The 11,348-nt window shown below is 36.4% G+C and overlaps 5 protein-coding genes across 12 annotated transcripts in view; 3 read left to right on the top strand and 2 right to left on the bottom strand.

Annotated features, from left to right (window-relative positions):
• The window catches only part of LOC116173592 (GTP-binding protein Di-Ras1), a 47,940-nt gene that overhangs the window by 25,773 nt on the left and 10,819 nt on the right, over positions 1–11,348 (top strand). The gene's annotated exons all lie outside the window — the stretch shown is intronic.
• On the top strand, positions 1,795–3,149 carry LOC116173586 (carboxypeptidase B-like). Of its 2 annotated transcripts, XM_031491192.1 has the most exons (4): positions 1,795–1,921; positions 1,969–2,038; positions 2,082–2,387; positions 2,435–3,149. In XM_031491192.1, exons 1-4 carry the CDS (start codon positions 1,869–1,871, stop codon positions 3,011–3,013), a joined length of 1,008 nt encoding a protein of 335 aa, XP_031347052.1. In that variant the 5' UTR covers positions 1,795–1,868; the 3' UTR covers positions 3,014–3,149. The 2 variants fall into 2 exon arrangements, with proteins under 2 accessions (XP_031347052.1, XP_031347053.1); XM_031491193.1 differs by lacking the exon at positions 1,969–2,038 and having other exon boundaries at positions 1,808–1,921.
• LOC116173587 (carboxypeptidase B-like) lies at positions 2,465–6,933 on the top strand. 5 transcript variants are annotated; one of them, XM_031491196.1, is made up of 5 exons: positions 5,673–5,794; positions 5,839–5,908; positions 5,971–6,276; positions 6,326–6,652; positions 6,718–6,917. In XM_031491196.1, the coding sequence occupies exons 1-5, from the start codon at positions 5,748–5,750 to the stop codon at positions 6,790–6,792; spliced, it is 825 nt and encodes a 274-aa protein (XP_031347056.1). In that variant the 5' UTR covers positions 5,673–5,747; the 3' UTR covers positions 6,793–6,917. The 5 variants fall into 5 exon arrangements, with proteins under 5 accessions (XP_031347055.1, XP_031347056.1, XP_031347054.1 ...); XM_031491195.1 differs by adding an exon at positions 2,465–2,563 and having other exon boundaries at positions 5,787–5,908; positions 6,326–6,933; XM_031491194.1 differs by having other exon boundaries at positions 6,326–6,933.
• Positions 6,933–8,173, bottom strand: LOC116173585 (carboxypeptidase B-like). The gene is made up of 4 exons (XM_031491191.1): positions 8,089–8,173; positions 7,971–8,040; positions 7,623–7,928; positions 6,933–7,574 (listed from the first exon to the last, which is right to left on the bottom strand). Exons 1-4 carry the CDS (start codon positions 8,154–8,156, stop codon positions 6,993–6,995), a joined length of 1,026 nt encoding a protein of 341 aa, XP_031347051.1. The 5' UTR covers positions 8,157–8,173; the 3' UTR covers positions 6,933–6,992.
• On the bottom strand, positions 8,160–9,474 carry LOC116173584 (carboxypeptidase B-like). 2 transcript variants are annotated; one of them, XM_031491188.1, is made up of 4 exons: positions 9,353–9,470; positions 9,233–9,302; positions 8,878–9,183; positions 8,160–8,833 (listed from the first exon to the last, which is right to left on the bottom strand). In XM_031491188.1, the coding sequence occupies exons 1-4, from the start codon at positions 9,400–9,402 to the stop codon at positions 8,213–8,215; spliced, it is 1,047 nt and encodes a 348-aa protein (XP_031347048.1). In that variant the 5' UTR covers positions 9,403–9,470; the 3' UTR covers positions 8,160–8,212. The 2 variants fall into 2 exon arrangements, with proteins under 2 accessions (XP_031347048.1, XP_031347049.1); XM_031491189.1 differs by lacking the exon at positions 9,233–9,302 and having other exon boundaries at positions 9,385–9,474.

Genomic DNA, 11,348 nt, shown 5'->3' on the forward strand with positions numbered 1-11,348 from the left:
TTGCAGACATAAATTTGGTGTTTAAAATTGTAGTGTTTTCCCCCAATAGTAAACGCACATTGACGTTGTAGTTATATACGATAACACATTTTATAAGTATCATGATTTTTAAACATTCCCCTAAAAGAAAATATGATTCTATTTGGGGTTCCAGCATCGTATTAGGTACAATACTTTAAGAATCTTCGATCATCAGAAACCTTGTGTTTGTCTTGTTTCAGGAAAATTGATTACTCTGCTTGCTTTCACAGCAAGACATACTATTTCTTTGCTCTTTCCATTTCGGTAAGCACAACGCTGGTTCCTATACTGTCAGGACAGGCTGATTCTTCCATTTCCATTTGCCTTGGTTTTTCATTTGTTTTACAGAGATCTACCTATACAGGGTGACAATTTGAAAACTTACCACCCCCCATATCTTAGTAAATAAACGAGATATTTAAAAAAATCAAAATCCGTTTCGGTAACTCGGAGAGGGAATCAAAATGACATAGTTGGCGACGCACCCCCTCACACCCCCTGCGCCCTAGCCACCCCAACTTTTAAATCTTAAATAGTAACCCCCCATGTGTGTATGTCGTTGGAAAGCTCTGAAAAAATGCTTTCCAACCATACCAAATAGCATTACATTTAGGTTAGTAATTATCGTGCAAATTAAAAAATCAACTAATATGATACATTTTCTAAAGTTGGCCTTTATTTCAATAAATGTTCAAAATGTTTTCCGTTATTGGTAAGACAGTATTACTATGCGATCAAAAATGAGTTGCTGTCGAGTCGCCCTTTGAAATGTTTGTTTACATGGAAAATCGTATTTAACTTGAACTTCCAAAGCCGACTCGACAGCAACTCATTTTTGATCGCCAGTTATAATCTATTCTCAAACTCGTGCTGAACCTTTTCAAATGTTGATTTTGCAATATTTCGAGATTCTTGAATTATTCCCTGTCTTAGTTCGTCTATGTTCGCCGGTTGCGTTATAAATACGACAGATTTCAAATGTATCATATTAGTTAATTTTTTGATTTGCACGATAATTACTAACCTAAATGTAATGCCATTTGGTATGGTTGGAAAGCATTTATTCAGAGCTTTCCAACGACGTATCACACATGGGGGGTCACTATTTAAGATTTAAAAGTTGGGGTGGCTGGGGCGCAGGGGGTTGGAGGGGGTGCGTCGCCAACTATGTCATTGTGAATATTGTGATTCCCCCTCCGAATTACCGAAACGGATTTTGATTTTTTTAAATATCTCGTTTATTTACTAAGATATGGGGGGTGGTAAGTTTTCAAATTGTCACCCTGTATACTTTTTCCGGCGTTTTAGAATTTCGTTTTCTTCTTTCATTATTTTTCTATTCCTGTCTTATTCTATTTCATTATCATTATACTTAATCCCCCCCCTCCCGCTTCATCAGTTTATTTTCTCAACTCCGTATTTAGCCATCGACATTGACTTCATTCTTCTTTGGTAGTGATGATTTTGTACCTTCTTCTCTCTCCCACCTTTGCTATCATTTCCTGATTTATCCATCTTTGATCTTACTTTCTTAAATCTAGTTTTCTTTCCAACGGTTATTCCCGTCTTGATTCTTTTCCACTTACACTCTACATCTTGTGGTGACTTTAGATTCATTCTTCATTCATCAATTTCCCCACTTCATCCTTGTCCATAAACCTTAACTTGTCTAAGTTCAATTTTCTTTCATTTCGTGCTGTTTTCACGATTTTAAGCCTAATTTTCATGTCTGTCATAATTAAAACAGTCAAAATGGCCGGCTCCATATGAAAAAAAAATACCAGATGTGATTGTCTCTTGTTGACAGCTGGTGAAAGTCAAATTACCTCGTAGATATTTACTTTACAATGAATCAAATGATTGTACCAGTCATTGTAATAGTTATGGTTGCTAATTCAAGGTAAGAAAACTCCTTTTCTGTGACGGACTTATTAGCAATGTATTTAGAGTTCTGTGCCAAAATGCCGAGAGAAATAAAGGAGATATCAATTTTGACGGATACCTTCGTTACCACGAAGTAGGTAGTACTGTCTTATTACCATTAATGGTATATCTTTTAGATGCAAGATTATCTTCGTAAACTAAACCGCACGTACCCCAAAATTGTTTGTGTCAAAAATTTTGGACTGTCAGTGGAGAACCGCAATCTTACCTCGATTAAAATTCAAACAATTGGAAATTACAAAAAACCTTTAATATTTATGGATGCGGGGATGCACGCAAGGGAGTGGCTTGGTCCGGCTCAAGCTCTTTACATAATCAATCAATTGGTAGAGGATCCAAAAAATTCCAAATTAATAAAAAAAGTAGATTGGTTAATTGTACCTCTGGTAAATCCCGATGGATATGAATATTCACATACTGTCGTGAGTTTTTTCCTCCAATTAGGTATGCGATGAAACACTTCTGTTAGGATCGATTGTGGAGAAAGAATAGAGCAAAGGGAAGGATATGTGATGGAGTTGACTTGAATCGAAACTTCAACTATCAATGGTCCCAACCTGGTGCGAGCAGTAGTGAATGTTCTAATTATTTTGCTGGTGTACGTCCTTTTTCTGAACCAGAAAGCTTAGCGTTAAGTAAGCTGATAACGGAAAATGCTAATCGTATTAAAATGTATATAAGCCTCCACGCTGCTGCAAAGTCAATCTTATATCCTTGGGGTTACACTACTGATTTGCCAACTAATGGAAAAGAACTCCATAAATTAGCTGAAAGATTCTCCGAAGCCGTTTTCAGAGTAAATTCAACTCAATATAAGGTAGGCAGCGCAGCAAACGTCCTTTACATAGGATCTGGTACAAGCCGTGATTGGGTGTATGGATATGGAAATGTCTCACTATCTTACACCATTGAATTAAAAGGTTTTGATGGTCTTACGCTTGAAAGTCGATTTCAAATACCCAAAGAAAATATTTCAAATGCACTGACTGAAACGTTTGAAGGATTAAAAACACTTCACGTTTATGTTGAACGAAGATATAGCTTTTAATAATAACACTGTGTCTCTGGAGGGGCTTGAAAATTCCAATGGGTAAATCCATATACGCTGCATTTTATATCAATTTCGGTGAACACTACACCTTTACACCTTACCAAAATAAAGTGTTTAATACGTTTCTACTAAATCTGCAGAACTGTAATTCTTGACTGATAGATCAATGGAATGAAGACTTTCTAATTTTGACATTGATGAGGTAGCGTTTTATTTTTCCACTCGAATAGGAAACATTTAAACTCCTGAATTAACATTTCTATTCCCACATTTGAAAAAAATATATAATCTGATGTAACTAAGTACTAGAGTTAATGTGGAATACCACCTGAAGTTTTAGATGCAGTCAATAAAGCTACTGTAAATCTGTTACCAGCCAAATAGAGCGAGAAAAATGAAAATCAATGTGTTATGGATTATACAGGGTGGTGCCTAGCGTGACGCAGCATAGGGATTTCAATGGTCATTTCTTTATAGTCAGTGACTAGCTCCTCTAATTATTTTTTTGCGCGATCGGTCATTTCTGACTATTTACCATGGGTGTTTTCATGACAGTACGTAGAATTTACCAGTTGCTATGATTACGACGACGCCAAAATTACTTACCGATCTAAAAACAGAACAGCAAAAATACTTACCGACGCCTTTTTAAAAATCAACAGTCTTACATTACATTTAATCTTTAATTGTTGTTAGGTACATTAAACGTACAATTTGTGCTGTTGTTTCCTATAGCAAGACGCTCATAAAATCATAAAGGAAGTGCAAAGCTAGTAAACTACATCAGACACATGCACATTTTTATGAAATTATTAATTTCAATTTTGACATTTAAACTGGTTACCTAGTGATGTACACCATACCACTTCGATCATTTCGATTTATTCTGCTCGTTAATTTCTTAGTGCATATTTATATTGGTTGCATAATTTTAATTTCGATCGCGCAAAAAATGTTATAAGCACGTCGAACGTTAAGGGTACCGTTCTCAGACAATAATTGGAGTCGTCGCTTCGCTCCTCCTCCAAACAATTGTCTTCGAACGGTAAAAATCCCTTACCGTTCTCCATACTTAATATACTATAGAGCAAAAGTCTAAATACGTTTTTTAAAGACAATTCAACTCATGTATAAAAAATCGCATAAGCCGCAGTGAAATTGTCACTTTGACAGCGGCAAAAGTTACCTGCAACTTTTCCAGCGACAAATGCACTAGTGGTTTTTTCACTTATTCATTTTCGAACCAATTATCGCATTACCCTTTCCCATATGACTAGTTTGACGTCTGTCAATAATTGATTAGTTTGGTGAATTTCTTGTTCGTTAAATTGTCCTGCCGAATTACACTCGAGGTTTGTATTTAAACCGAGTAAATTTGGGTTGTGGCAATTCAAATCTGTTTCCTTTTAGCAATTGGACTCGAAAAACTGTCAACCTAAAAATGCTCCACCTGCGGTGTCGCATTTTTATTAGTTGACAGTTTTTCTCGTCTAATTACTAGGCAACAGATTTTTATTACCTAAACAACCCAAATTTACTCGGTAAAATACAAACCTCTTGTGCAATTATAAGTGAAAAAAATACTGCATCTGTTCATACTATTACTGTTTGTGTAGATCTGTGCTATTACTTATAATTTTCCGTTTTTCGAAACCGTAGAAATCGATAAAATAAAAAATTACATTATTATAAATCAGTGATGCTTTGGAATCTTTTAACAAACTACCTGTGCATCGCATCTAAGTTATCGTTGTTTGACGTTGAACGATTTTCATATTTAATTCTGTTTCAACTAACCGAATTGAAAATCTTCACAAATTTTATCTCTAATTAGCAGTTAACCATAATTTGCCCGTTTTGCGCATGACGAAAGACTAGATAGTCCAGTCATATAAACCGTAAATGGCGTAGATGGTTAGTAGCATCAAAAGGAGTGGGCAACCTGTACTGAAAGGGCTCACATTATACAACTGAGTGCCATAAAAACTTTATGTGACTTAATTACGTACCTTTGTGGATAATTATGCAAGTTTGGAGCTAAAACACCGAAAATAAATACAGAAATCGGCTAGTTAGAGCCTGAATTGGTGTGCAACTCCTAATCAACTGAGCTTAGCTGTGCCCCAGCTTAGTAGAGTAAAAAAAATGGTCCAGTCATTAGCAATCAACATTTTCGGCAACCTCCCCCCTAACAGGGGTTCAAAGAGCAGGCGAACGTGGCACCCGGAACGAGCGTGAGAGAGGCATGCACATATGTGCCTAGTGTGAACTTTACCTCACTTTTGGACCTAAGCTCCCACACTACTCGGCTCTTCTTGTTCTTGTTCTTATTTTAATTACGATGACTCGCTTCATTTAGCTCATCCTGAGTATACACGAAAGGCAGTATTTATTTATTAGCGAATTTTCCAACGAAGTTGGGTGCTCTATTGCAGTCACTTTCTCTGTTCGACCGTCTGTCCGAGGCCTTAACTACTCCTACAGTTTTCAAGGATATTAAGTTCGTTCTTTTTGCTTTCGGTAGCGTATAGCTCTAGCACCTGAGCCAAGGAAAAGCTTGACAATTAAACTGCGCATGCGCAGACTGCGCAATGTCCACTTCCTCATTTATTAATATACTATTATTATTAATTATAAATGTTGCCATGCGTACCTAATTAGACAATAATTTAAGCTGTCACAGAGTGTCACTATTTCACCGAAAACAGAATAAATTATAGTGGGTTGTAAAATGAATTGGATGAAGTTAATGGTCATTGCATTCTTTCAGATTGCAAGGTAACACAGAGAAGTTAAAAAAAACCTATGCAACTTTTACTTAGGTTACGGGTTCAGGAGACGCCGAACAAAAGCGGAGAAATAAAATTTGATCAATATCTCGCTTATCGAGACGTGCGGTTTGAACGAGGGTTTGAATTTCTATAATATTTATGAATGTGGAACATTTCTTTTAGATTCAACACTATCTCAACGTACTTAAGACAAAGTACAACGAAATTGTGGAAGTGAAAAATTTTGGTATGTCAGTCGAAAACAGACATCTTACATACATTCAAATTGGAAATAAAACACGCCGGAACGGTCCCTTAATATTTATAGATGCTGGAATCCATGCAAGGGAATGGATTAGTCCTGCTCAGGCTTTGTACACCATCAGTCAATTGGTGGAAAATCGAAATAATGCCGCAATGATAAAGGACGTGGATTGGGTAATTGTTCCTTTAGTAAACCCCGACGGATATGAATATTCGCGTAGGGTGGTAAGTTAATAAACTTAATACTTTTAAAACTACCTACAGAGGTATTTAGGATAGGTTTTGGAGGAAAAACCGCGCTAAGGGTCGAATATGTTACGGCGTGGATTTAAATCGTAACTTCGACTTTCATTGGTTAGGTCATGGAGGGAGTGATAGTGAATGTTCTAATTTTTTCGCCGGAATGCGTCCTTTTTCGGAGCCGGAAAGTTTTGCGTTGAGCAGACTAATAAGGGAAAATTCGAAACGTATTAAGATATATATTAGTTTTCACGCAGCAGCACAATCGATTTTATACCCGTGGGGTTATACAAAGGATCTACCTGAAAATGGTAAAGAGCTGCACAAATTGGCCACTAAAGTGTCGGATGCGGTCCATAAAGTAAACTTTACACAATATAAAATTGGTAGCGCTGCAAACCTTCTATACATCGGTTCTGGTTCCAGTTTCGATTGGACCTACGCTGTTGCGAATGTAAAACTGTGCTACACAATCGAGTTAAAAGGAGTATCCGGGGGTAGATTCAAACATCGATTTGAAATAGCGGCCGAAGATATTTTGGAAGTTGTCTCAGAAATGTTTGAAGGACTTAAAGAGTTACACCTTTATGTGGAACGTAAGTTTAGTTAAAAGCGAATATGAATTGTGCTATGGGTTATATTGCAGAATTACTTAGTAACTAGGTACCAATATACAACAGACGCAAGGCGTATATTTAATTTCAATGTACACAATATTTATCCCTAATAAATGCGTAAAACACTTTGATCCCTTCAAACATCTCGGATACCACTTTAAAAATCCTATTTGGAGGCATTATAAAACGGTCTACGTGTCGTGGGTGCAGAAAGGCTTCTAACTCGATAGTAAAAGCGAGTGAGATATTGGCGATCCCATAAGCCCAATCCCGACTTGACCCAGAGACTACATTTAAAATTTGCGCAGAAGTTCCAATCCTGTACTCTGTCTTGCTAATATTAAACACTTTAGAAGAAACTACGTAAGCGAGATGTCTCAACTCTTGGTCATTTTTGGCAGAGTCCAAGGTGTAACCCCATGGGAATAAGATGCATTGCTCTGCAGTATGTAAACTAAGGTACAATTTTGTCCGGCTCGCGTACTTTTTTATAGTCATACTAAGAGCAAAGCTTTCGGGTTCAGAAAACGCCTTAACACCCGCATAAGTGCTTGAACATTCGTAGTTGCTTGCGCCGGTTTGGGACCAATGAAAATCGAAGTTGCGATTGAGATCCACTCCATCACAAAGTTTTCCCTTAGCGCGATTTTTCCTCCATAACCGATCCTAGTGGTCAAAATGCTTAAAAATTACGTGGTTAAATATATTATTTACAACACTATGGGAATATTCATATCCATCGGGATTTAGTAATGGGATGATAACCCAATCCACTTTGTCTCTCAATTCTTTATTTTCCGAAACTTCTAATAGTTGATTGATAATATAAATAGCTTGCGCCGGTGCTAACCATTCTCTTGCATGTATCCCTGCTTCAATAAATATAAGCGGTTTAATCTTCCTTGTGGCGCTTGCAATTTTAATCAACACAAGACGACGATTTTCGTGTGATACACCAAAATCTTCTATTTTAGCCACACTTTTGTGACGGGATGCGACCTTGTTTAAGTGGTCTATGATCTAAAAAGTAGAATAAGTATTTCGTTCCTGTTGAAAAAGTACCTCTTCATATCTCAGATAACGATCGAAGTCAATTGCATTGTCGTCGGTCATCAATTTATTGAGTACAGCACTACAACAATACAAGTAGTTTCAGCGTTTATCTATATCACTTTCGTACTCTAGTTTATTTGCCAGGTAGAATAATAGAAAAACACAATAAAACAACTTTCTTGTTAAACTGTTCATGCTTATAATTTTGTTACGTCAACATTTGACATATTTAAATAAAAACAAGTACGATTTCATACAAATAGACTCCATCGCTTCAGCCTACTCATAAATGGGTCATATGGCGAGTTTTTCCATTCCACATACAAATGCAGCGCTTTGAGTCCTTCAAACATTTCAGACACTACAGTAAAAATATTATTTGTTGGAATTTCAAAACGACTTTTATGTGTGAGATTTGATCCTCGTAATTCAATAGTGTATGCTAGTTTTACATTTGCAACACTATATGCCCAATCACAGCTCGTTCCAGACCCCAAATATAAAATATTTGCGAAGGTTCCCACTCTGTACTCGGTGCCATGCAATTGATGAACCGCGTCCGATACTTGTGCTGCTAATTTATGTAACTCTCTTCCATTGTTAGGCAAACCTTCGGTGTAACCCCATGGATATAAAATTGACTGAGCCGCCGCATGAAAACTAACATACAACTTTATGCGGTGCGCATTTTCAGCAATTAGTGTACTTAGAGCCACACTTTCAGGTTCTGAAAATGCGCGTGGCCCCGCATACGTGCTGGAACATTCATCGTCACTTGCACCTGCCTGGGACCATTGGAAATCAAAATTACGATTTAAATCGACACCTCGACACAACCGCCCTTTAGCCCGATTTTTCCTCCAGAATCTGTCCTAAGGAACAACATTTTCGAAATCTCCAAAGCATAAAAACTTACAGCGGTATGTGTGTACTCGTATCCGTCAGGATTAACTAAAGGGATAATTAACCAATCAACATTTCTACTAAAGGACGTGGCGTTTGGATTTTCAACTAACTGATTAATAAGGTAAAGTGCCTGAGCGGGTGAGATCCACTCTCTTGCATGTATTCCAGCATCGACAAATATTAACGGTTTCCTATTTCGTCCCCCAGTTGATATTTTAATCGCCGTTAGATTGCGATTTTCGTTCGAAACCCCATAATTTATCACCGCTACTAATTTATTATGCGTAACATTAAGTCTGTTTAAGTAATCCTGAATCTGCAAGAAACATATACCTTGATTAACTATGCTGCTATTGTATACATACTTCTTGGTAACGCAAATATTGATCAAACGAAACTTCACCTCTCTTTTTTGCAATTTTTTGATAATGTGCGCTAAATAAACGTTTATATTAATTTCTTACATAATAGTATTTAAAACATACCTCGAACTAACAAATAATACACATATAATTACCCTTGCTACACCGTTCATATTGGTGGAATAATAAATTGCTCAAACTTCATCGACGCGTCATTGTGTTCTGTGTCACAATCTTTTTGACAGTTATGACAGTAATGAGGATCCTTTGTTTAAACAAATTCTACTATATACCCTACCCTCCACGTTGCCTACGTCACAAAATCATTTCCCATGAATAAAATCGCTCATTTACCTACGTATGCAGGGCGTAACACGTAAGTTGAGTGGCAAAGAGAACCAAAGTAGGTCCTACGCTAAATTATAAATTCTCTTCTTGGATGTATGTAATATGCGTTTTCGGTTTTATGATACGATGTGGTTAACCTATTAACCTCACTATTGATTATACACACTAATAGTGCAGTATTACCATGACCTCAACAATAAAACCAGGTGTCAAATTCTTGACAGAATAGCTTCCTAGCTGAAACCAAAAATTGCCAACATATGTACGCACTTACAGACGGGAAAAATTTATTCTTTAAAAGTTGCTTAAAATGGTCTAAAACGTCAATTTTTACGCATGCATTTTGTTTGCTTTTATTAGAGGGACCTACCATCCAAATTTCGTTAAAATTGCTCCATAAATAAGAAAGTTGGATGTTGCACATGCGCAACACCATTTTTTGCGCATGCATTTTGTTTTCTTTTATTAGGAGGACCCACCATCCAAATTTCGTTTTAATTGTTCCATAAATAAGAAAATTGCATTTCTGCGCATGCGCAACACGATTTTTGCGCATGCATTTTGTTAGCTTTTATTAAAAGGATCTATCATCTAAATTTCGTTAAAATTGTTCCATAAATAAGAAAGTTGCATTTCTGCGCATGCGCAACACGATTTTTGCGCATGCATTTTGTTTGCTTTTATTAGGGGGACCTACCATCCAAATTTCGTTAAAATTGCTCCATAAATAAGAAAGTTGGATGTTGCACATGCGCAACTCAATTTTTTGCGCATGCATTTTGTTTTCTTTTATTAGGAGGACCTACCATCCAAATTTCGTTTTAATTGTTCCATAAATAAGATAATTGCATTTCTGCGCATGCGCAACACGATTTTTGCGCATGAATTTTGTTTGCTTTTATTAAAGGGACTTACCATAGAAATTTCGTTTAAATTGCTTCAGAAACAAGATCGTTGCGTTTTGCACATATGCAACACAATTTTTTGACTTTGACAATTTTTTTCTCCGTTTTTTGATAATATAACCCGGCCCAATTTTTTGTAGGTTGTACACAGGAAAATAAGGTCTTCCAAATAATAGAATAAAAATTTTAGGTTGCTATTTGAAAAAAAAAGTTCGATGCCGTTACGGCGCTCCAAAATTTTTTTTCAAAAATCCGGCCCGTTATTTTTCTGTTCGGTATGCCTAAAACATATATACAAAATTTCAACAAAATCCGTCGAGCCGTTTTCTCAGAAAATTGCCAACAAACGTACGTACGTACATACAGACGGAAAAAAATTTTATTCTTTAAAAGTTGCTTAAAATGGTCTAAAACGTCGACATTTGATGAAATTTTGAAATGTTCAAAAAACGGCTATCGCAATAGCTACCTAGCACATGCTAGGAAGCTAAAAATAAAATAAAAATAAACTTTCACTTTGAAACCGTGATATTTTTTTTACTGATTCTCGATCGAACTAAATCAATCCCCTGGTCGGACTGAAAACAGCTCTTGAAATTGAAAATCGGAAGAAAGGGTTATATAAGTGATAGCTTTATGACTTTTAAAGATACATTACCTACCTTTTCAAAAAAAAAATTATTCTCCGTATTTTTAATTAAAGATAACATAAGGCATGATCGAACCTTTTCGTTACTTCCGCTCGCAACAAAACGAATGATACCTTGCGTGTGCCACAAAAAAGACGTATCGTCAAACTTTGAAATAAACTGATCTTAGTTTTTTTTACACTTCTGATAGTACGCGGTTGCTCCAAAATCGCACCC

Source organism: Photinus pyralis, unplaced genomic scaffold (genome assembly GCF_008802855.1).
Source record: "Photinus pyralis isolate 1611_PpyrPB1 unplaced genomic scaffold, Ppyr1.3 Ppyr1.4_LG6, whole genome shotgun sequence".
Classification (NCBI taxonomy): domain Eukaryota; kingdom Metazoa; phylum Arthropoda; class Insecta; order Coleoptera; family Lampyridae; genus Photinus; species Photinus pyralis.